A 27,048-nucleotide genomic window follows, 5' to 3' on the forward strand; every position below is an offset into this window, starting at 1 on the left:
TATATATATATATATATATATATATATATATATATATATATATATATATATTATATATATACACATATATACACACACACACACACACACACATATATATATATATATATATATATATATATATATATATATATATATATATATATATATATATATACAACACACACACATATAACAAATGTTCTCGTAGAAATTACAGTACTCGATGCGGAAAAAAGCAGTGCGTTATAAATAGTAACGCAAATTACTTACAGTACAAGCAACAATGTCTGTTACTTACTTAAGTTCATGTTTCATACGTCCTGCAATCTTCAGAAAGAAACTCTGACAGAATATTCTGTCTAAAGATTGTAGGATGCGTGAAACTTAATTAATAGATATTATACATTGTACTTGGAAGCAATATGTGTAATTATATATATATATATATATATATATATTATATATATATATATATATATATATATATATATCTATATTATATATATACCAGACAGTTTCATAAATCTATATCACGATACCCTATTCTTCTTTAAAAAATTCAATACAACACCTAAATACATCATATATAACATCGGACTCAGCATAACTTAAGGTGTGATGGTACCTGATCAGTACTGCGTTGGGAGCCAAGGAAGTTGACTGTATTATTTGACATCATCTTAGAGAACACATAATGATCCACTCTTTGCATTTGCATGACTTTACTATGACACCATTGCTGTACTTATTTCCATCTGAGTGAATTTAAACTATGTACATATATATATATATAATATATATATATATATATATATATATATATATATATATATATATATATATATATATGATGTCGTAATATACTAAGTGTTATATTTTTGTATAGTTCGTACAGATAAAGTATATAATCATGGACAAATGTCCTAAATTTTGAAATATCTTACCCCTTCGTAATAAAAACTTTGTGTCTTTAAGATCTTTTGACTTCATTCCGTCGCTGACATCTCGTAGCATCTTTCGATACGGTATATTTAGCCCTGCTCCCTCACGATTAGTTGTTGAATCTGTGGAGTCTTTTAAGCTCGCCATGCGATTCTGCGACATTTTTGTCGACATTGGTTGACCTTGCAGGCAAAAGTGCGTTGTAGAATTACGAGACGCATTGGTTATCATGTCTTCTTTAGTGCCAGGCCCTTCACCATCAGAAACGGTTTGTGCGACGACTTGTTCTCTGTCATCGCCTCCGTCTTTTCGGTTTGTATTGTTGTTTTCTGTTTTTTCTGTCCCAATCGCTTCCTCGCAACCGTCATAATTGGCATCTTCATTCCCCCTTTGGCTTGGTAGAAGGGCGCTTTGGTCACCTCCTATAGTTGCATTACCAGTGCCAGTTAGGTCACTGAAAGTACTGGGTATTTCTCCGCCAGACACATCTTCGCCATGTTTCGTTTCATTAGCGCGGCCGACCTTTTCTTCCACCTCATTTGACGGCACCTCTTCCTTCTTACCTTCAAACTTGCCATGCAATTCAGGAAAATTTTCGTCGCGAATTGTTGTCCCGGCGGGCAAAGATGTGTCAGAAGAGGTACCAGACACATTTTTTTCAATGTCATCACTTATGCCTTCACCGCCAGAAACGGTTGAACGGTGATTTGTTCGCTGTCATCTACACTATTGCTACATTAATTCGGTTTGTATTATTTTCTGAGTTTTCTGTAGCAATCAGTTCCTCGCAACCGCCATATTGACATCTTCATACCACTTTGGCTTGGTAGGAGAGCGCTTTGGGCACCTGCTGCAGTTGCTTATCAGTCTCAGTTAGGTCACTGGAAGTACTTGGTTTGTCTTCGTCAAACATTGCATCTTCGCCATGTTCCATTTTATGAGCGTGGCCGACCTTGTCTTTCACCTCAGTCGACTGCACCTCTTCCCTCTTACCTTCAAACTTGCCATGCAATTCAGGAAAATTTTCGTCGCGAATTGTTGTCCCGGCGGGCAAAGATGTGTCAGAAGAGGTACCAGACACATTGGTTTACAATGTCATCACTTGTGCCTCTCACGCCAGAAACGGTTTGAACGGCGATTTGTTCGACTGTCAGCTACATCATTGCTCCCGTTAATTGGGTTTGTACTGTTATTTTCTGTGTTTTCTGTAGCAATCAGTTCCCCGCAACCGCCACAATTGACAGGTTCATACCAACTTTGGCTTGGTAGGAGAGCGCTTTGGTCACCTCCTTTAGCTCGCTTATCAGTCATAGACGGGTCAGTGAAAGTTCTGGGTATTTCTCCGCAAGACATTGGATCTTCGTCATGTTTCGTTTCATTAGCGCTGGCCGACCTTTTGTTCCACCCCATTCGACGGCACCTCTTCCTTCTTACTTCAAACTTGCCATTCAATTCAGGACAATTTTCGTAGCGAATCGTTGTCTCTGCGGGCAAAGATGTGTCACAAGAGGTACCAGACACATTTGTTTCAATGTCATCACTTATGCCTTCACCGCCAGAAACGGTTTGAACGGTGATTTGTTCGCTGTCAGCTACACTATTGCTACCATTAATTCGGTTGTATTATTTTCTGAGTTTTCTGTAGCAATCAGTTCCTCGCAACCGCCATAATTGACATCTTCATACCCACTTTGGCTTGGTAGGAGAGCGCTTTGGGCACCTGCTGCAGTTGCATTATCAGTCTCAGTTAGTCACTGGAAGTACTTGGTTTGTCTTCGTCAAACATTGCATCTTCGCCATCTTCCATTTTATGAGCATGAGCGACCTTTTCTTCCACCTCAGTGGTCGACGCTTCTTTGTTATCTTCAAGCTCGCCATGCGATTCAGGGAAATTTTCGACTCGATTTGTTGACTTTGCGGGCAAAGGTGGGTCAGTAGAGGTACCAGACGCATTGGTTATAATGTCATCACTTGTGCCTTCACCATCAGAAACGGATTGAGCGACGATTGGTTCACTGTCAGCTACATCATCGCTACCGTCAATTCGGTTTGAATGACTATTTTCTTCTTCTTCTTCTATCGCAACCGATTCCTCGAAACCGCGATAATTAACAAGCTCATACCCATCTTGGCTTTGAAGGAGAGCGCTTTGGTCACATCCTGTAGTTGGCTTATCAGTCCGAGTTAGGTCTCTTAAAGTACTGGGGAGACTGTTTATTGTGATTTGGTTTTTGTGCCTTTACCATTACAAACGGCCTCTCCTTTGCCACGTATGTCACCATTATTGTTGTCAGATGCCGGACTATTGTTCCTTTGGTCGTCTGGGCAGAACGTTGGATTGTCATCGCCGATCGTAGACCCTTTACTGTGTTTTATCCGAACTTTATCTATTTTCTCGATGGCAGACAGCCCATCACTGATATAGTGATTGTGTTAGAGGCTATTCAAAACCTACGAAGAGAAAGGGACCGTCTAAGACTGCATAATGGGACATACCTTTGCGCCAACTCGTGCGAGACGATCAAACAAGTACTGAACACAGGTGCTTTTGTCGAGACACAAAAATAGGTATGAGATCAGCAGACACACTTTAGACTGTAGCTCTCGGATAAACAGGGCTCTCAGATAAACAGGGCGACTGAAACTAAATTTTTACCAACCTCTTTCGAATCGGCAATCAAATCGAAAACCGTCAACCGCAATTGAGAACAAGACCAATTGTACCTCTAGGACAGTGCAAGCTATGAGTTCATATATAGCAGAAAATGTCTCTTTCACTTTTGGGGGTCAATAGTTCAGCTTATTACCTGACACAGATTCAAACAAAAGAAAACAGAATTAAAGCATTGGAATAGTTTTCAATTTCCGTATATCTATACTTACGTGTTCTTATGGCTAGTAAACTACTTATGATGAGTCGCTTTTCAAACTCAGGATATTACACTTTGGCTGCCTACTTCTTTTCGAGGGCCGTTATTTTCAACGTTCAACGACAGGAACCGCCACAGATGAAATTTACAACTACGTGCAAACTCATAATACGCCGATGACTGACAACAACATGTGTCTGGATAAGTGTAAACTATTGCCCGTTCATAATACACATACTTCAATAACTCAGTTTTTTTGTCCGTAACATTATTCCACGGAATGCTGCCCTTTTCCTTCACATATTTAGCCAAGCATTTGACGGATTTTTAGTCCTGAAGAGATAAACTTTTACCCAAAACGATTCTATCCACAAAAAGTGAACTTTGTTGCGTCTGCTGAAGAGGTACTAGCTGAAACAAGAGACAAGCGGCAATTTGTGATATCAATATTTTTGACAAGGAACACTGAAATTTTGACAGTTTTTGCCGACTCATATCACATTGTCTTTTCTTGAATATTGCATACAGATTGAAACATGAAAAGATTGTTATCAAATACTGTTGGCTACTATAACATTTATGTCCGACATACCACATTTCTAGAAATCGCAACCTCGTACACTACTTGAATTACGAATAAACTATGGTGTGTTGTCGCTCTGTTTGATACTTACTTCAGACGTTGTATTAGAAGGGTCAAAGTCGTTTGAAATTGCCTTCTACGCCATTTTAAGCAACCGAGAGCTCCACCTACCGATCCTTGCGTTGTGACGGGGTTTGAGCAACCAGATACCTGCCAAAGAAAGAGTCGATTCCAATATACATAGACTGCGTTATAACCACGGTAATTTAGTTCTTTGTCCACTTAGCAAAATCATTACGGTCAAATTCAAAGTTTGAAAAACCAGCGAAATAAGTTCGACGTACCCCTTGTCAAGGACGTCGGGTGCCTAACAACTCAGATCCAACCTTAGACAACTGCAAGCCAACAAAACCTTCCTTGTTGTACACGTGACTCCGTAAAAAAGTTTGATTGGTCATTTATCGAAAGCAGCTATGAGATCACAAGGCACTATTGGAAATATCGTAACAGGGGATTCCCCGGTTTTGCTTAAGCATTCAAAACAATCGTGACAACACCCTCTATGGGGAATCTGAAAGTTCTAAACGTTCATGGTTACTACTGTCTGCCACAAAGCACGATAGAATAAAACACTGAGCTTTCCAAATCAAGAAATTAACCAAGTTTACACAGGCTACACCTTTGACTACGTCATTCAGCTTATAATCTGTGAGTCAGTAGCTATGGTTCCGAATCTATTGTGTCAATCATCAGAAGCTCTCCTGTCAGAAACCCTTTCTCGCTGACGTCGTGCTACAGAAACCTCTACTTAAACATGAACCTGAAAGACTGAACTCTTTCCCATCAAACTATCATTGACTTGGCCGTGAATAATATCTCAAGTCGCCTATCGATTTAAGTTTTCTGTCCCATGTTTACATTGCTCAATTGACAAGATTTTTCATTCTGATAACCTCCAACCTAAGTATAATATATCGCTTTCTATCGTTTGTTCATTGGAGACCTATTTAATTAAGTCATATCATTTAAAAGTTTCTACTTTAGATCATGCAAAAAATCTGAATTCTAACTGTCTTTATCATTGAATACTAACGATGCATCCTCATATTTAATTGGCTAACGTTTTGCTCTATGGTGCGTTATATAGTACGATACATTTTGTAAGAAAAATATATATATAAAAATCTCGTAATTGCGAGATTGTAATCATCGTAATTACGATTTTTTGATTCTCGTAATTTTGAGATTCTGATTCTCGTAATTACGAGTGCTTGATTGTCGGAACTATGAGCCTTGATTCCCTCGGTTATGAGACTTATTCTATAATAACTCAGTCTTTCTATAGTTTGAGCGCTCTTTAATGTTATTACTGTCTCATACATATTGCTGGTTATTGTTCAACGAGAATATGGTGCTTTCAATGTGATGTTTTCAATACGGTGTAATCTTGATTTGATAAGGGTAGCAAGCAATTATAGTACACTCGTAGATGAATAAGTGAATGAAATTTGGACTGTTATATGGCTACAATTGTAGATATTTAGTATGTTATCCAGCAGATCAAGAGCCATGCAAAGCATGCAATGCGAATAGATTTTGTCTGGCCAGATAAGCAATATTTTGAAGTGAAATATACATTAGTATGGCATTATGCAAATATTTCACACCTATCAACACCTTTATTAGGATCTTCTCCGAAAACCTGACAAGCAACCCCGAAGATAATTCCCCCAATACAAATACCTGTTGATGTGATGTTATTTTTTTACATCAAGCATAGATTGACAGTTGTCCTCTGGTTGGGTTTGCGCTAGAAATTATGACCAACAACTAAGATCTTCTGACACCCCTTCATATGTGAAAATACATATCCAAAACAGTAGTAAACGAGGAAGTCGGACAAATTTCCGAACTCTCAATTATTATTAATTGTGCCCAAGATATACACAATCGAAGTGTGTATTTAGACAGATAAAGTAAAGAATGTTCTACAATGAGTGTCCTAGCATTGTTTCCTCCTAACGTAAAAGAATAGTGCACAAACATTGTTTATTATCTAGATGAATGACCGAATTGAAGTGCAACTCCTTTCAAGACCCAAGCAAAGATTGGAAATGGCAAATAAAAGCGAAAAGATAATTATTTTTATGACAGCGTTATTAAGCGGACGTGAAAGGGACACCTCAAAAGAGGCGATCAGTTGTGATAAACACAGTGATAATTAAATTTTCATGTGATTCCATCCGGGATTCCATAAACATTGACATTACGAAATCATCACAATGCACACATTCTGACGTCTTGAAAACCACCCAATTTTGAGATTTTAGAAATTCGCGATTATTTGACTGAAGTTTTTTTACCATAAATACCCATTCATTCTTAATTAACTGACAGACCAGATCCTCACGACAAGATAATTCTCGTTTTACGAGCTCTAAATTCTCGTAATTACGAGTTTTAAATTCTCGTAATTACGAGTTTTTGATTCTCGTAATTACGAGTTTTAAATTCTCGTAATTACGAGTTTTTGATTCTCGTAATTACGAGTTTTAAATTCTCGTAATTACGAGTTTTTGATTCTCGTAATTACGAGTTTTAAATTCTCGTAATTACGAGTTTTTTTGAGTAATAATGAGTTTTAATTTTACTGAATGAATTGTTTATTTAACCAGATAACTGAGGTACAATTACAAAAAAATATTACAGTGAAAGTATGACTTTATCTGGTTTGGACCAGTCCATGGCCCACTATCAGCTAGTAACTGCAAACGATGATGCCGTAAAGGGCTCAAGTAAGACAAAAATACATATCGGAGATAAGTGAATAAAATACATTAGATACATAAACAACTCAAGAAAAAAGATGCATATTGTTATATGTTCATTAAGTAGTTTCTTAATTCTACTTTGAACCTTTGTCTACACGTTATTTGCTTTAATGAAGACGGTAGAGATTTCCAATGTTTGATTGCTGCATACTTAATGTTGTGTTGTGTGACTGTAAGCCTTGTTTTAGGAATACAATAATTGCTATGCTCTACTGAACGTGTAGAATACCCATGGTGAGGAAGTTCAAAACAATTGTGATAGTGATTGTAAAACCGTTATTTTTGAAATCAAAAACAAAAGGCAAGAACAGTAATTACTTAGTTTAAAAATATGAAGGATGTTTAGTTGACGAAAGAGGGGATTTGAGTGGGCATGAAAATCAGAAAAAGTAATCAAACGGACAATTTTCTTTTGTAGGCGGTAAATAGGTTCAGGAAAGTAGTGTAACCATTTCCCCCATATTTCTAAGCAGTAAGTTAAGTGTGGTAGAATGAAGGCATTGTAGAGTTGAAGTAGGATAAACTTTGGAAGGAACGAAGTGTCGAAGACGTGAGATGATTCCAACTTTGGGGTTATTTTATTTATCACATTTATACACCAAGATAACTAGCTGATGAAACTTCCTTAATCTGTTGATTTCCAAGGTATAAATTACCATGTAAAGTTACACGTTTTTGATTTTGAATACCTCTCTTGAACCAATCCGGCTCCCGATCGAAGGAAATCTTGGATCGGGAGCCGGATTGGTTCAAGAGAGGTATTAAGCGATATACATAAGAACACATAAACCAACGCTAAATCGGGATGGCGGACGGTATCAACTTCCTCGAATCTGGGATAATATTTTAAGATCACGCATGCGCAGTGGTGCTAATCAACACCATTGATAAGACGGCTTGATAGTTGTCGAAAGCTCTGGATAGAGAAATAATTCTCCCGTGCAGTACAAAGTATTTAGCTACAAGAGTATAGTATGTCTGCACAGATGAGTCTGCATTATTGCATATGAAATGATAATAACAAACAGATCGCCCTGCAACTGCTTAGATGTGAGCGGATATGGAAGTAGGGGTCATACGGGTTAATCACTGTAACCCCGCGTATTCATGGCACATCGGTGATCATTGTTAGGCATGAGCCTGTTATCCATAACAGAAAACTGATCCCTCTAGTGAGAACCAGATTTCGGTGAAATTCAGGCCAACTACACCGCGTTTCCCTTGAGTCATGACAAGAACTTTTCGGCCGAGCTTAGCTTAGCTGTGGCTGTGATTGACCTTGACACCACCACATTCAGCAATGCATTGTTGACGTCAGTGAAAACTGTCGACAGTGTTGCGTTCTCTTTCATCATGCGTCATTGAAACGAGAAGTCGGCTATACAAATAGACGCTAACAGAAATGTTCAATGAATCAAAACCCCAAGGAGCCAACGCAAATACTATTCGCTGAGCTGAAATATCACAAGAAATGTGCTGTCGAGAATCAAAACTCGTAATTACTGGAAATCAAAATCTCGTAATTACGAGAATCAAAATCTCGCAATTACGAGTTTTCAACTTCCCGTAATTAGGAAAATTTTTCATTTTTTCGTACAAATGTGACACGAATGCGCTTCCATTCAAAAGTAATCGAAAATGGACTGTTTTTAATTAAGCTACCTGTTTAGGCTGAACCTAGACATGAGGTCAAACTGGTAGATAACAGGATTAAGAATTTATTAATCAATATAATTTCACCTGACCCTCGAACCATCCCTCCGTCGAGGTCCAGTACGTCAGCTGCAGCTAAGCAGCGATATAAGTGCGCTTCGACAGCATATGTGTTGGTCACATGATTTAAGCTGATAGCCAAAACCTCACCATTACAGAAATATTCCCAACAGTAGGTGACGGAGGCAGAGGCCTTCGACTATGCGGCGTCTTCGTTCAGTCTGTTTGTACGGGACTACATTGCTTTGCGTCTTTTTTCTGTCTCATTTGTTTGTTCGATTTGGAGGGAGAGAGAAGAATGACGTCAGCAAGAAATATGTACCAACACAAAGGTGAGTTACAAGGAAGTTCATTCCCTATCTTCTGTGGGTATACTACTTTCATTTAAGTGACGTCAGCGATATGTAGCGGGTCTCTTTAAAGTCACTCTTTATCGCAGTAGGAATGGCCTTCCGTGAAGTCAAACAACACGAGCAAAATAGCACATACGCGTGTATATTGTGCAACAGTAAATACTGCTTTGTACTATATAACAAATACTGTGTCTTGATATTAACCTGCACGTGCAGTTTGTTGAACTCATAAAAGTTGAAATTTATGTTGATCACTACGCCATCACAAAATTGAGTGTAAGTCTCCTTATAACCTGCTAAAAGGCAAACACAATGATGACTCTACCAGTATATAACACCGAACAAGTAAAATAAAGAATAATCAAAATATTAACCGGCTAATTTCTTTAAAGAGAAAAAAGATAACTTCTATGTGATACTGTTTAAAACACAGGAGCGCCTATCGTATGTTTCTACCGTAAACCAGTATATCTGTAGTACGCGTAGCAACGGTTTAATTAACCATGTAGACACAGCTAACTGGCACGTAAACCATACGCACCCGTGGCCAGTTCACCATTTGATGCAGTCAGAAATTCTGTTTGTACAAAGGCAAAACCAGCTCTATCTGGGTTGTAAATGAGGGTTTACGATTGACATCCTGTATTCAAGATTGAGATACAATGTAACATTACCATGCACTGGTCCATTTACAAGTCTTGTTCAGACAACTTACTATGAAAATCAGTGTGGTTGATTTCAATTTCCTCAAATGCACTGTCTGCATGGGACACACAAGTTTGCGCGATACTATAGTAGTGATCTCATAAAAGTGTGTTGCCTCAATAAACTAATTATCGCGTAGAGGCTTTTATGAATGGGAGTGGTATCTTTTTTCTCAATTTTTAACACAGGGTGCTAACCCTTAGCTGTCGTTTACAACCCTTGGCAGGGTCTGTTTCAAGCAGGCTTAATCAACAGTAAAGGAGCCACGGTGTATTTGTGTTGCCTAATTAGTTATCCCTATGCGATATAAGGGATTTTTCATTTATTATGAGGGGGTTGGCCAGAGGAAATGCGGAGGGTCATTTTTACAAACCTTCCCTTTGGAGAAAGGTCACATTTCGCAAACTTAGCCTGGCGGAGAGTCAAACTTCACATTTTTAAAATTTTTTGATTACAAATTTTAAAACGTTTCCCTATAATACTGATACAATTATAACAACTATCACGCAGTACTTACAGTACATCTCGTAGGTTTCTATCTATCTATCTATCTATCTATCTATCTATCTATCTATCTATCTATCTATCTATCTATCTATCTAACTACCAATCCATCCACCCACCCATCCACCCATCTATCTATCTATCTATCTATCTATCTATCTATCTATCTATCTATCTATCTATCTATCTATCTATCTATCTATCTATCTATCTATCTATCTATCTATCTATCTATCTATCTATCCATCCATCCATCCATCCATCCATCCATCCATCCATCCATCCATCCATCCACCTATCTATCTATCTATCTATCTATCTATCTATCTATCTATCTATCTATCTATCTATCTATCTATCTATCTATCTAACTACCAAAGTTTTACAGATATTTGAAATTCCAAATGGCCGCCATCACCGTGTTAAGTCTAAAATAAAATTTTCGATTTTCGAAAAACCCAGACGGTAAACAACTTTCTTACACCAAGAGCTTTAAGATGAACCCAACAAGTTGTAAATCAGAAAAGAATTGGAAAAGTTTGAGATTCCAAATATATCTAGCTGAGGCGCATACTATGAATGATATGAATTTACTTGACTAGAGTAGGGCGATCAGATGAAAATGTGCATGTGCTTTCAAATGTTGAAAGTGTGATTGAAATTTCGCCTAACATTGTCAACACTGTACATGGGCGTCTATGGTCGAAACGATTAGCAATATTTACCAATACAAAACTAACCACACCACAATCTGTCATTGTCGATATGAACATGACAAGGGTAATGTGTTTAGAAGTGGCAAATACGATATTGGATTGTACCAAATATGTCACGTAGCGTGGTTGTGATATAGCTATTGTCGAATGCGTACACTCTGTGGCGTGGAACGTCAGGGCAGTAGACGTATAAGAGACGGCAACGATACACCGAAATATACTCTAAGTCGTAGCACTTTATTCAGCTGAGTAACATTAGTTACACGGTAAAACTTCTATGTCTCACACCAGTCTAATAATAGGCGTCGGTCACAGTCAACGTCGTCATCGGGCGTCGCAACAGATTCTACTTTAACACACTAAAAAATATGTGACAAAAAATATAAGTTCGAGTCACAATACGCCAATGGGACAAACTATGATCAGATTCTCCCTCTACTAAACTAGCCGTATCTGTGTATTTATAATTGTTTGACAATAGATCTGACTGTACTTGACTCGAGTTGGTAGAAATTATATGTGTACAACAGAAATTTCATCCTTTCCGTTCAATACATCACGATAGTCCGAGGGACATCACAGTACATACACACTTATAAACAGGTAGAATGTGCCTATAGGTTAATTATTAGTAGTATCGTTCGGTAAGAGCAAGGCCTAGTGAGTTGTCAATATGACAAAAATCGAATAATCACACAGAATAGTCAATGACAGGGGCACAAAAGAGGGGATGTGAACATACGGTAAACACAGGGGTGAATGGGGCAAAGTAGTTCAGGTTCGGCCATATACGCATTAAAAGCTTTCGATTTTTGAAGGGCTTTGAGAGGGTCATGTTCTGGCAATAAAAAGAGGGGAAGGTCAAATTTTAGATTGAGAAGCCTGGGGTCAGCGGTTTTTTACTACGGTTAGAAAACCTACGGTTAGAGGAAAAACACAGATTATTTATTTGGCCTCAGCCGAGCAAGTGATTATAGGTGGGCACCATCTGGCGTAAAAGTTTGATATATCCGAGCATAGGCAGTTAGATACCTTAACATAAAAGGTCAATTCTTATCGCGTAACAGCTGATACCAGCGGGGAATACAAGCTTCAGAATTCTAGGATATGTGGCTTCAATGTATTTCTGAAGGGGGCTTTTTCAATGTTTAACTTCACGGTAGTATGGCAGACTGCAGATTTGCCTATTTCGTTGCCATGGTGCAGACAGTGCTGATTGACAGTAAATAAAGACAGTTTGGGGCAAAGCTCTTCATCTATAATAAAAAAAACCCCAAAACGTTTCAATGCGGAAAATATATAGATATACCATTACAATGAAAAGCAGTTTTTTTCTGCGGACATTTAAGATAATCTGACGCAGATTTGCAGACGGATTGTATCCATCAATAGGCGTAGAACGAGGCAAGTGTCGACTGAAGTGCCTATGAATACATCGACTGTAAAAAAACCCCGATCATTGTTAGTGGGAGCCATTAAAACGGGCATTTTATGTGAAAAAGTGACACGTTTTACAGTCATTGATATAGAGGTTATAAAATAAACTCTACTCGACATAGCTTGTATTGCCATTCATATTGCGTATGCATATATATATATATATATATATATATATATATATATATATATATATATATATATATATATATATATATATATATATATATATATATATATATATATATATATATATTATATATATATATATATATACATACACACAGATAATCGGCAAATATCCTTTTTAAGCAGAGAATCAAGAGAGAGCGGGCTTCCAAATATTGTATTCATAATGGCCGACGATTTGGGTTGGGGTGACGTTGGGTACCATGACAGCATTATCAAGACGCCAAACATTGACCGACTAGCCAGCGAGGGGGTCAAATTGGAAAACTATTACGGATCGACTTGGTGCGCCCCTTCCCGACTCAATCTTATGACCGGACGGTACAGAGTGAGTAGCTTTATTCGCCGTTAATTATGAATGAATAAATTAAGTGCAATTTGCTTATGCATGGACTCAAGAGCCTGAATTCTAAAGCCACACGAGGTAAAATGACACCAACTTGTATGACCTACACCAAAAAAGTATAAAAAGGTATACTTAATTCGGTATAATTATGCAATAGACTCTACATTTACAAAACAGCTATCAGTAGCATGACGAATTGGTTTGCGATCGTGGAGAGAAAATATATTTTGGTTGTTTGTAGACAAATGTCATATGATATCTGAAATCCTAAAAAAACGATATTATGATATTGATGTTCAATTCAAAATGTTGACCAAAAGGAGTGTCCATAAAAGAAGTTGTTATTGTGAAATTTCAGTAAATTTGTTAACTCCTGTCATGTAGCCATAAGAATTCGATTTCATTGTTCGGTAGATCCACACGGGTTTATATGGCGATGTTTGTGACTTCATGGCGCTTTCTGAAACTACGGTAGCTGAGAAGCTCCGAGAAGCCGGCTATTACACGGCGCTGGTTGGGAAGTGGCACCTGGGCGGATTTTATAACACTGAATGTAACCCTCCTCAACGCGGCTTTGATACGTTTTTCGGTGAGTACATTTTCCATGCTGCAATTTAAATAATGCGTAGTCGTACGTATGGAATTGAGCGACATACGATCACAAGCCCCATTCTATCAATACAATCTCTCTATCTGAGTGCTGCAATTTTTCCCACCAAAATTTTAATGCAACATTTTATCAATTATTATGAATTTTTCTGTAATTGTTTTGATAATTTTGGACCAAATGGACATCATGTTTTGTTAGCTATAGTTTTTTATCAAAATTTTTGCAAAAATCTCAGAAAAATTGACTAGAGTATATTTTATAATGGTGACAAAAATTGACGTTGGCGCTCAAATGTAAAACGTATTATTTTCACACCACAGGTTATCTTGGAGGGTGCCATGGCTATTACACACATCGTCGTGGTGGTCCTCGCGCAAAATATGACCTCTTTGCTAACGACACTGCAGTTGGGCCTGACTACGAAGGACAGTATTCAACCTTTATTTTCACAAAAGAAGCACAGAGAATCGTAGAACAGCACTCCAAAAGACCAACAGAACAGGTTTGTGCACTCCTTGTTTCATACAACATTCAGTCTGAACTTTCACCCAGATATGACCTTTTATTACTAGATTCGTGGCAACTGTGCCGTATGTGACAGTTTTCCATTGAGCTTAGTCAAAATATAAGTACGTCATCTTGTATCTGTCGTTAGATATTGTATGCAATGATATACTCGTTCGGAATCCCCTTAACAGTCTTAAGGGAACCTTCAGTGATTACATGAGGGTGGGCCAGGGCACAGTGGATAGAGGGACTGTGGCCAGGGCAAATTCAGATCAAACTTTTTCTGTGAAGTGTGACCCTCCCTCTATCTTACTCTCAAAAATGTGACCCCACTGTCTCATGTTCTAAAACTTACCCTCCGCATCACTGTGTGCTGAGATAGTTTTGCATCATGATATATATGTCCATACATATACATGTAAATGGTGTTTTACCAGTGAAATTGACTGACTGATTGCAAAAGACTACAATAAAACTATACTCTTTTCTTATGTATGAGATCAAACTTACTTTTCAATACTCAAAGCGTGATTTGCATATTGTGCAAACTATGTACATGTTCGCGTTACTTAAAACATATCTCGCAATGTCATGGTCAGTTTTAGCATCATTGTCACTACTGTCATTAACGTTTTTTTTGCGATCTCCCACCCTATGTAATTACTGAAGGCTCCCTAACAACTGCATGGTAGGTAGGTTATTAAGAAAGGTTCGTGTCTATGAAATGACTATCACAGTAGCTGTGTCAGTATATGTGGCTGTCATATACTCAGTTAGTTAGTGAGTGAGTGTGCGTGAGTATTTCATTGAGCTAGTTAGTAATTACATATATATATAGATAGATAGATAGATTTATTTAAAAAAAAAAACTACTGGCCTCCGGCAAAAAAGTACAAAAAAAGAGCAGTACATAAGATACGGATCGCTAGCAATTGACAAAGTAGTTTTACAGCCCATATGATAAGCAAACAAGGTTTACAAGTTGAATCTTTGGTTATTTAAACATCATCACGAAGCTGAGTGGCAGAAAAAATGTAGTTTCCTAGTTTTCTTAAAGTTGTGGTATTTATGGAAGACAGAAGTATCTTAAATTTGTATAAAAGCGGTGGATTATAATAATAGGGAGCAATAAATTTACAGCGCAGGTCTCTATACATTGGGCAAACAAGGAGAAAATGATATTCATCTTCAACAACATTCAAACTGCATATTTCGCACAGTCTCTCAGCTCTCGGAACATTATTCCAACGGCCAGTTTCAACCCTTAAAGTATGTGCAGAGGTTCTAAATTTACAAAGAGCTAATCTGAAAACAGGTTGTTTTATACAAAGTAAATATGGCTCTAAAATAAGTTCTTTTTTAAATGAAGCATAAGTATCCAGTTTCCGTGATTCACTAATATCATCGGACCATAACTGCATATCGATATCAATACATCTTTGTTTAAATATTTTTAAAAATACTGCTTCATCTCCAACCCCTTGATGTTCCCACACTTCACCAAAACCATAACATTGCAATAAATATCGAACGCTCTTAGCCCAAAAATCATACCTACTTAGATTAATGTTATTGACCTGGTATTCATAACATTTGTATGTTAATCTATTTTTGTCCATTTTCAAAATTCTAAGCCAATATTTTACAATTCTACAGTACTGTGGTACCTTTAAAGAGACTCTACCCAATTCACCTAGCCTCTCATGGCTATAACTTGTGTGTTAGAAAACAGCTTTAAAAGAACACGTAACATGTTGTGATGGATTTTTTCTATATCTTTAGCAGGATGAAATCCCCAAATTTCTGTGCCATAAAGAAGGATTGGAAGAATTTTGCAATCAAAATATCCAAGGCAATTTTAACAGGAAGAGTGCCAAATTTAAGCAAGCAGCTCTTCAAACTGAAAAGGGCTCTATTAGCCTGTCCACTTAAACACTTCTGGGCATGAAACCATTTCCCAGTCCAGGAGAAAACCAGACATAGATAATTTTGGAATGAAGTTACCATCAAACGTTGCCCATTGTAAAACCATTTTTCATAGTTTTTCAAAGCACCACCTCTTCTAAATACAATGATTTTATTTTACCAATATTGACATTCAACTTCCACTGGTTACAATATTCATAAAGTTGATTTAACAAGCGTTGTAATCCTATTCTTGAGCTACTAATAAGGTCAAATCATCTGCAAACAGTAAATAAATGATTTTAAGAAGACCGAGGTCAACGCCAGAAAAATGCTGAGTGTTTCCCAAGGTTTCTCCTATATCGTTTACAAACATAGTGAACAATAGCGGAGATAATACAGATCCTTGTTGGACACCAAATTTACATTGAAACAAGTCTGTAATACCATTCGGTGTTCGTACACTGGCCTTTACATGTTGGTACATTGAAAATATTACCTTGTACATTTTACCCTTTACACCTGATTTAAGCAATTTATAAAACATAGACAAGTGATCAATCCTATCAAACGCTTTTTCAAAATCGATGAAAGCTACATATAACCTCCCCTTTTTGTGTGCTAGATATTTAGAAATAATTGTTTGCAGTATAAAAAGGTTATCTGAAGTACAATATGACTTTCGGAAGCCTGCCTGTTCGTCAACAATCGGATGGTTATTATCCAACCAACTACGCAATCTGTTGTCTAGAATACTACAAAATATCTTACCAATGATTGGCAACAAAGTAATTCCTCTATAGTTGTTGACACATTCTGTGTCACCCTTTTTATAAATTGGAACAATTACACCCTGTGCCCATTCAGAAGGGAAATTCCCCGTATTTAAAACTACATTGAAAAGCTTACAAACCATTTCTCGAGCTAAGAATGGGTATTTTTATAAAAATCTGGAGAAATCCCATCCATTCCAGGCGCTTTACCAGCCTTGAGTTTATTTATACACTTGTCTATTTCCTCTAAGTAATCGCTGCGTTCAAGAATCGGTATCATCTACTCCATTATCCCCTTCTATTTGAAAGCTATTTACAAAGTCTTTGATTTCATCATAAAAGTCTACAAAATCCACATTTTCAAGACCTGGTGTATTCAAAAGGTTAACAAAGTAATTAAACCACTGATCTCTTACTATGTTGGAAGATGAAGGAGTTGACTTTCCTTTTACAAGCGACCAAAAGTACCTTGAGTTAGGTTGGTTGGCGGCAAAAACCAACTTGTCTAAATTGTGAGTACACTTCTCTTTCTTTTTGTATGTCAACAACTTTCTATATTGACGTTTAAAGTCTTTTAAGTCTTCTAAGTTTTGACTGGTTCTATGTTTCTGTACCTATTTAGCTTCACATTTACAATACGTTTGAAATTCTTACATTCATTATCATACCAAGAGTTTTCAACGCAAAGCAGTCTGTATCGAGACCCTGGGTCAAGTGTACCAGTGTGTTTCATTCGACTGGCAGCAGATTTCAGCATATTCAAAAGATAGCCCGCAGCTTGATCAACATTCAAATTATCGATGGAAGCTTGAAATTCCCCCATGTGTTTCCTGCATTCAAGAGAATCCCAATAATTCAGAAAACCCATCTGTTCATCATTGTCCCATACATACTTGACAAAAGACATGTCATGTTCACTTCTACATATCTGATTTCCAATAATTCTAAGATCAACATTTCTTGTAGTTTTTGGGGGAAGTTGAAAACTAACATCGAATACTAAAGGTTGATGATCAGACTCTATTCTAGTATCAATATAAAACTGGACAATACTCGGAAAATTACGTGAATGGGTAAGGAGATAATCGATAACACTGGATCCAATATCACTAATAAAAGTAAAATCTCCAGTGCCCGTTTCTTTAAATAGCCTACCATTTACAATGCGTAAATCTGTTGTTTTACAGAAATCAAGAAATTTCCTTCCAGCGATATTACATACTTTGTCACTATTAATACGTAATGGAATATCGATTTCTGAATCGCTCAAAATTTCAGAATCGCAGGACACATATTTCATCACACTATCATTTGTAAAGTCGGCCTCGTTCGCTGAACGGGCGTTAAAATCCCCACAGACATAGAACTGCGAACTAGGAAAATCACTTACAAATGGAGCGAACTCTTATCCAAAATTTCCAGTGTACTATTAGAGATAGCACTAGCCGTGTTATCCGGCGCAACGTACACAACAGCGAAAATAATTACAGGTATTTTCGCAGGGATTTCATCATAAAGAAAAATCCAAACAATATTATCAGAAATACTTGACACTGTGTTGATTTTCAAGCAGAGTGACTCACTGTAAATATACTAATACCACCAGGGTGTCTGCAAATTTAGAGCGTTTGGACCTTGATTTGTGAAAGGATTTAAAGCCAGGCATAGCATAACTAAAACCTTCTGAAATCCACGTTTCTGTCAAGCAAATTAAATCAAAACTTTGTAAATACGAAATAAAATCAACATCACATATCTTAGATGCCAAACCATGAACATTCCAAAAGGTACAATGAAGTCTTGACAGATCTTATTGAAGGTGATTCATGAAAAACGTTCGGTTCAAAAGACTCGCAAAATATGTCCTCTTCACTATCCGGATTCTTATTATCTTGGCCTTGGCCTTTACCCTATCTTCTATCCGACAACGGACGTATGTCGTCGCGAACGCTATCGTAGACGTATGTAACACCGTCTAATTTCAATTTTCAATTTATCGTACGATAGAAATGCCCTTTTTCCTTGTGCTCTTGCTGATGCTAGATGGTGACCAAGTTTTCTTCTTTTATTTATCTCTAACTCTTTGCGTAAAATCTTCTGTTATCTTGAAATCTGTATCTTTCAGAACTTTAGCTGCCTCGTATACCTGCTTTCGTTGTTGATAGCGGGCGAATTTCGCTATTATTGGTTGTGGCCGAACTCGAGAACTTGAAAGCCGATGGACTCTGTCAAACTCGATATTGTCACCATTTATGCCTAATTTGTCCGTTATGAATGATTTCACCTTTGACTCTGACTGATCCCATGTTTTGTCATCGTCCTGGCTAATGCCTTTGAATAATAAATTATCCCGTTTCATTTGGCCTCTAAGGGAATCTAGATCGTTTGTCAAATCATTGACTTGGTCGTTCAGATTCTCGTTTTCTTCGGTCAATCGCGCTGTTTCTTCTCGAGCTTCGAGAAGCTCCTGTTTTACGTCTTGAATGTCTTCAACCAGACTGTCAATCTTTTTGTTCAATTCATTGGCCATTCTATCCATTTTCCTACCCAGGTCAAATTTCATGTTACGTAACTCCTGCATAACATCTCCGAGTTCAACACTTTCGTTGTTTGCAGCAGGATTTGATGAAAAAAGCGTAGTTTGCCTTGTACGTCGTTTCTCGGAGGATTGTTGGCTACTTTGGTTAGGACCGGGGTTACTTTCAATATCTCCAGACAACAGCAACAAAGATATCAACGCAAGACGAACAGCCAAACAAACGGTATTACCATTGACATCAAAATGGCCGCGAACACCTGTACCACTCGGTGGATGCTCGAACGTACCAATTCTCATTCTCCACTGTTCTATAGAGACTCCTATTTCCAGAACTGAACTTCCAGGCTGACCAGTAACACTTTAGCTATTCAACAGTGTGATACACTATGACCAAAAGTCCGTCTATCATGAAAAAAACACCAAGAAATAGGGACACGAAATTGCAGCCAGGTGTCAATTCGAACGCCCTCTAGCGCCCCCCCATATATATATATATATATATATATATATATATATATATATATATATATAATATATATATATATATATATATATATATATTATATATATATATCACATTACACATACATACATACATGATATATATATATATAATATATATATATATGAGTGTGCGTATTTCATTGAGCTAGTTAGTAATTACATATATATATATATACACATACATGATATATATATACATATATACACACATAACATATATATATATATATATATATATATATATATATATATATATATATATATATATATATATATATATATACATACATACATATATACATATTAGTTGATAAGTTAGCCAGTAAGTTACTGAGTGGGGTGAGTTTGCTCGATATATTTGTTGGTAACTCTACGACTGTGCCGAAAAGAAACACTTCAGTATGTTACCTTTACAATACAGCCATCGACATGGCGAAGCGTTGAATGAACGGGGAAAGCGCATGCGTGATGTCACTCGCTGCAGCAGGAGTTGTGGTGGCATATTCATATTGTAAAACCTGCAAACATTAACTTTATTTTAGTAATCTACATTGCGGAATTAGATCCCCTAGATCAACAGATTCCCAATCTTTTGTGCAATCTTTGCCGATATCATAGACTGAATCATTTATTCATCAGTATCACCAGTTCCGAGAGTCTTATCGGCATTTGTGTCTTTGAGAGGGGTCAGACAAATGGCATCTCTATTTGAAGATTATGTGCTTGCAAAATACAGGAACAGATGATACAGAGTGATTATAATAAATCTGACTTTGCTATTCCAGACATCATGCTTCCGACTTCCTAACAAACTACCATTATATGACAACTAATCTGTATGGTTAACAAAAAAGTCAGGCTGATTACCTTTTTTCAACCAAATCACGAGTATGCACCGTGTACAAAAGCAAACAATCGAGAATAGATTTAATTTTTCTGTTAAAAGCCATTTTCCTCACTCCCAAAAGTTTACAATTCTTGGCTTCATACCTGCAGCCGTTATTTTTATACCTATCCTATCAAGCCGTGCACACCCCCTTAGAGGTTCCTGAAGAATATGAAAACATCTATAAAAACGTCATTGAGGATGACGACAGGCGCATCTACGCTGCCATGACAACGTGCATGGATGAAGCCATAGGCAACGTTACGGAAACACTGAAAAGTACCGGATTGTGGGAAAACACTGTATTGATATTTTCATCAGGTGAGGTCACGTTGATGTTACTTCTTGTCGAATTTGCAAGCTCTCCTAATTAGACATATCCTTTATTACAGCGCTTGTTATTTTCCTTTGGAGTTTCATTGTTCGAGACGCAAAGATTTCTCGTATAGTACATCCTTAGCGTTCAACGCATGAGAAACGCCCAACCGAACTGCTAGTCTAAAAACAAAGTGACACGTTTGTTCTTGGTCAGAGAATTAATGCTGCACAGCTGTTGCAAACAAATTTCAGACGCGCCATAACCATATAACGGTCATTGAACTGTCTGTCTGAACAGAAAACCCCCAGATCAATGGTTTGCTGTCATACCTTTTTATGTTTATTGTCTTTGAGTAATCCATCGTAAGAATGCACAATACACAGCGTAGAACGTGTCTGAGTGGAGAGGCAGCCAGCAGTGATCTCTGGCAATTGATAACTTAGCGACATATATACACCCGTCGCCATTTTACTGTTGATTAAGCCTACTTGATACAGTCAGAAATTCTGCTTGTATATTGACAAAACAGATCCTGCCAAAAGTCGTAAATGAGAGCTAACAATTGGCAGCCTGTTTTAAAAATTGAGACAGAAAATATCACTTCCATTCATTGAAGCCTCTACGTGATAACTATTGAGGCACACACTATTATAGAAATAACGGGCCACGCGCTGACCATTAACCTTTATTTATGGGCAAGGGCGAGAGGAAAGCCAAAAACTAACGCCGAGCCCGTTAATTTTGGCTTTCCTCGAGCCCGCGCTCATAAATAAACGTTAATGGTCAGCGCGGAGTCTGTTATTTCCATTATATTATCAACGAACCCCCCAAAACCGTCAAAATTTACGGAAATTTCCCGAACGAACGACAATGGGGACCCAGATCTTGTTAGTGAGTAGTGCGCGGTGCAAATATTTGGTAAATCCGGAGATTTTTTGAAAAAAGTGTCTAAACTTGGCCCACAAGTGCTACATTTTATTTTGTGATTAATATTGAACTTTGTACAAATCACAATTTTCGTTTAAGCTGTAAAGTTACTATGTTTACGATATTATTCATATTCACGGGCATGTAAACAGACCATTACTGTGTATATAAGGGGTAGTCACGTGGTTCAGCTTGACCAATTAAAATGCGATGGATAGGGCATGGTAATATATATGAGATAACTGCTATAGAATCACGTAAATTTGTGTGCCCCATGCAGATAGTGCGTCTGGGGAAATTGAAATCAACTGCACTGACTTTTATAAAATTTAAACAAGACATTATCACATATAAGGTACAAATATATACAAGAAAATTCATATTTGGTCTATAGGCGATAGTCTGTAAGTTACAATCATTATGCTACCAGTTTTTTCCTTTCATTATGGTACATGCAGATAGGACAAATACTAGTAAGTCGTCTGAGCAGGACTTGTACATGGACCAGTGCATGGTAATGTTGCATTGTATTTAAATCTTGAACACTGAGTACCAATCGTAAACTCTCATTTACGACCCGGAAAGAGCTGGTTTTGCCTCTGTACAAACAAAATTTCTGACTGCATCAAGAGGGCCACGGGACTGGTGTACTACGAAATGGTTTAGTGGATCGTATGTACAAATGGCAAAGATTAGGCAACGAACATTATTAGCGGCAGGGGCAGAAAGAATATATATATATATATATATATATATATATATATATATATATATATATATATATATATATATATATGTGTGTGTGTGTCTGTGTCTGTGTCTGTGTGTAAAGATATATATATGAAGACATGTATGTATGTATGTATTGATGGATGGATGGATTGATGGATGGATGGATGGATGGATGGACGGATGGATGGATATATGTATGGGTGTATGTATATATGGTATTTATGGATGTGTGTACTACACAGACACACTGCAGGGGCTTAGAAAGATACACTATACACATATGAAATATATATATATATATATATATATATATATATATATATTTATATCTTATTTTAAACATAAATATACTTACAAGAGTACGGTGATTTAAAGCGCGTTCGGTATGATTTACATCGAGTCAAACGTCCCCTTATGTTAAGGCCCCCCTCTCTTCGTGGCTCCCAATTTTCTCTTCTGTGCATCTACCTTTAATAATGCTTGTTCCCTAAATTTCGATTGGCATCGATGACAGTAAAGAATATTTGGGTATTTTTTGCAAAACCAGTTCAGTAACTCCCCCCCCCCCCCCTGGGACAACGTAGTAAATGATGAATATCACTTGATGTTGACGTTGAGTTCATAGGAATTTGAAAGCCATTGTCAATGACAAGCAGCTAACGAATTAGAAGCACGCCTTGAGCTAGCTACGCTTTATGGTCATTAAACATGTATTTTTAGTCATTTAAATGGAGACTGGCTTCAATTATCGCATGTTATTGCAATATTCCCGATAAAAATGTGACTTATCTTGAACGAATGACGCCCCATGAATTTAAAAATTGTCGAAACTTCCCGTGTAGTTGATCATGTAGGTAACACACTCTGTGAGCTACCTGTTTGGGTTAACCGAGACTGCGAAGTTTTGTGCCAATTATATGCGTGAATCGGAAAAAAGTACTGAAACTGTCACTTTCGTGAGAGATAAAAGCTGTGCTACACTGTAGCAGTGTTTTGTATGATAAGAGAATGTGCGGCAATCGTCACATCCTTTGATGTTGTTTATTACAGTAAAACAACTTGTACATTACAGTCAAGAAATCCGTGTGTGCCAAACACTGAAACTCCAAACTCAAATGACAAGCGCTGTAAAGTTATATCTTGAACGAATTAAAAACTAGCCGTGTCAACTAATCGGATCAAACGACAAATCTCATTATTTTGTTAAGAATAATTGATTGCTCGTGGAACATAATCATCAAGACTATTTTTCAAGTGTGAAGTTATCATGAAAATGTGTAGAAAGGGCGAGTGATAAAGTTATTCTTATCTCTTATCTCAACGAATCGAACATCTTTCCGCGCAGACAATGGCGCTACGCCATCAGGCGGCGGAAGCAACTGGCCACTCAGGGGCCATAAAGGAGTTTGGTACGAGGGTGGCATCAGGCTTGTCAGTTTCGTTACAAGCCCCTTGCTTACTGATCAAGTGAAAGGGACAGTGAACAATGAATTGATCCACATGACGGATTGGTTTAAAACGATGCTGTATTTAGCCAAAGGAAATCTCAAGGGAACAAAACCACTGGACGGCTACAACCAATGGGAAACAATCAGGTAAACAGAGTTGTTGGTAAACTGTAAGATCGATGTGTAATCTGCAAAAGAAGTATTTTGAGAATAATCTTTTAGCGCCCCCTATATTCCGCCACCACTATATAATATTACCCATTACCCTCTTTCACTATTATTACCCATGGCCCTCTTTCACTATTGTTCCAAACGTGCACGTGGGAGAACAATAAGACTTATCATGACTTGTGAGGGGGAAACAAATGATCAGAGATTGGACCTGATGTGTTAATCATTTAAGTTCTTAGCAACTCTGATGCGCTTTGTCAACGCCGAACTGTTCGTTCCTGATCATATCACCTTAGATATGCAAATATGTAAATCTGAATCAATGTACAGCCAGAGTTTATTGGTGTATACTTGAAATTCCATGGGTAATGAAGCAATGTATACCCATCCGTGATTTTGCCTCCTTAACTTACTGATGAATAGCCATGGTGGTAGCGTTAGAACAAGATAGCGTGACAGAGACCCCTTCTCTGAATTTTACAAAGTCGATACATGCATTCGAACAACATAATATTGACATCCCACATCTAGACTGAAGCAATTACATTTACAGTAAGGAAATAACTCAAGTAATGCAACAGTCCAAAAGGAATTATCCAACAGCCCCTGCAAGAATTTCCTAGAACTTGGTAATTCACAAAGGCGTTCACAAAAATTCCCTCAGATTTTTGTATGATTAAAATTAATTATCGTCTGTTCTTTCATCTGCTAAAGTCGACGTTCATGTCCATTTTGTGATCATATATTTTTCAGCATGGGTAAAACGACGGACAGAAAAGAAATTCTACATAATTTAATTCCTGGTGACCAGGCTGATACTGAAGGTAGTATTGATGGATTCTTTGATAGAATGCCATTTGCTACTCTCAGGGTTGGAAAATGGAAGCTTCTGACAGGCAATATAGGTTCGTATGGTGTTATCCTGCCTTTTATTACATGCCTCGATGTGAGTGCAAATCAGTGCATTGATTTGTATAGAAGGAGTTAGTGGGCCGTGTGAACGATATACTGATGTATTAGTCCGATGAAGCCCTCTGAGGTTTTTGATGTCACAGTAGACACTTTAACGCCAAATGTAAAATATCCAAGCGTTCACTGCTATTTTGACTTTCGTGAAAATCCGTTTGATGCTGGTCGATAATGGTAAAATTGTTTGGGAATGCCCTGGCTGTAACTAAATTCATATAGCGTTAATTGTGAAGAGGCATGTAATAAAAATATTATTGCAGGAATACATGCGTTTATGTGCCCTCGCAGCAGGAGACGATGTGCCCTCCTGGCGTCGAGCAAAGTGTCACCTGCTCTCGGGCACATAAACCAATGTATTCGGGCAATAATATATAATATTTCTGGTCATTGTAAACCCGAAATCACAAAGAATAAGAACAAGAACATGATATCACGTCTTGTATAGTATTTCCACAGTCCATGGAGGGACTGTCGTAGGTCTTCATAAAATGGTATCTTCCATGTGATATCCTAAACGCGGCTCCTCAAGAGAGCTTCAATATGTAATAGTTGGGATCATGCCAGGTTCTCTTTCAAAAATTTCTGCCATTTCTATAGTAATCTCTTCACATTTCAGTCAATGAGGGTTCTTGGACAAAACCAGCCGAAATGGGATTTCATATTTATGGTCCCGGTAACCATGGGAGCATAGAGCTCTACAATATTGAAGAGGACCCAGAAGAGAGGAACAATCTTGCACAAACCAATACAGTCAAGTTACGGGAACTTTACAGAACTCTCCAGAGGTACAGTGCAACAATCAATAAAGATGTCCTCCAGGTGGAACCAGTTGTCGAGTGATGAATACAAACAAATGTAAGAATTCAGGGAAAAAACCTCTGTATAAGTGGATTTGAAGGACACAAACATTCCTGTATGCCAACAAAAACTGGCATTACTAACTATCGCAGAGTTGATTTTTTCACTTTTTTGTTTTGTTTTTTACGCCAACTAAGTTACTCCTCAAAGTATGTTGAGATATGCAGTGTTCAGCTTGTCAACTCAGCCTGTACATGTTTAGACTGCATTATTTTTGACCAGTGAATTCTGGTGCTAATTAGAGTTCAAATGTAAACAATAACATTGCACTTTACTCGTAACGACGCTGTGTTGACAAAATAGCTGTTTATAATCAAGTGAATTGCTTTTTTGATAACTGTATTTAGTGTTTCTTTCTATCCCATGATATGTACATACGGTGTGTAGGTATGTGAGTACGTCACTGTTGAAAGAAAATCCTGCGAACATTTTCCCTACACTGTAACAAGTAATAATACAATTTATTTCTCTATTTTGTTAGATTGATGAAAAAAATAAAAGTATTTTTGTCCGAAGTTTTGATACTTTTGCGTATCCTTTTTTGCATCTGTATGACAGTTTGTGTGCAATTTGCACATTTAACACGATTGGAACTAATTTTGGATAATTGGATAGCGAAGTAGTGTTGGTTTAATTTGCAAATGTAAGCTGATCTGCTTTTCTTTTTAAGTTATGAACTTGTTTTTATACGTGATTTGTAATATTGCAACATTCAGCTATAGAACACTT

At 37.4% G+C, this 27,048-nt stretch overlaps 1 protein-coding gene across 2 annotated transcripts; it reads left to right on the forward strand.

Moving 5' to 3' along the window:
- Positions 1 to 8,977: 8,977 nt before the first annotated feature.
- LOC139118992 (arylsulfatase B-like) lies at positions 8,978 to 26,835 on the forward strand. 2 transcript variants are annotated; one of them, XM_070682603.1, is made up of 8 exons: positions 8,978 to 9,253; positions 12,952 to 13,153; positions 13,586 to 13,760; positions 14,102 to 14,283; positions 21,006 to 21,216; positions 24,219 to 24,468; positions 25,246 to 25,397; positions 26,078 to 26,835. In XM_070682603.1, exons 1-8 carry the CDS (start codon positions 9,123 to 9,125, stop codon positions 26,299 to 26,301), a joined length of 1,527 nt encoding a protein of 508 aa, XP_070538704.1. In that variant the 5' UTR covers positions 8,978 to 9,122; the 3' UTR covers positions 26,302 to 26,835. The 2 variants fall into 2 exon arrangements, with proteins under 2 accessions (XP_070538704.1, XP_070538712.1); XM_070682611.1 differs by having other exon boundaries at positions 9,011 to 9,253; positions 12,949 to 13,153.
- Positions 26,836 to 27,048: the final 213 nt, after the last annotated feature.

This window comes from Ptychodera flava, chromosome 2 (genome assembly GCF_041260155.1).
Source record: "Ptychodera flava strain L36383 chromosome 2, AS_Pfla_20210202, whole genome shotgun sequence".
Taxonomy (NCBI): Eukaryota; Metazoa; Hemichordata; class Enteropneusta; family Ptychoderidae; genus Ptychodera; species Ptychodera flava.

Bases quoted from the DNA above. Each gene is read 5' to 3' on its own strand.
- LOC139118992 (XM_070682611.1), top strand. From the start codon at position 9,123: ATGCGGCGTCTTCGTTCAGTCTGTTTGTACGGGACTACATTGCTTTGC. The intron at 24,469-25,245 runs GTAAACAGAGTT...TATATTTTTCAG, and splicing joins AACCAATGGGAAACAATCAG to CATGGGTAAAACGACGGACA. The intron at 25,398-26,077 runs GTTCGTATGGTG...TTCACATTTCAG, and splicing joins GCTTCTGACAGGCAATATAG to TCAATGAGGGTTCTTGGACA.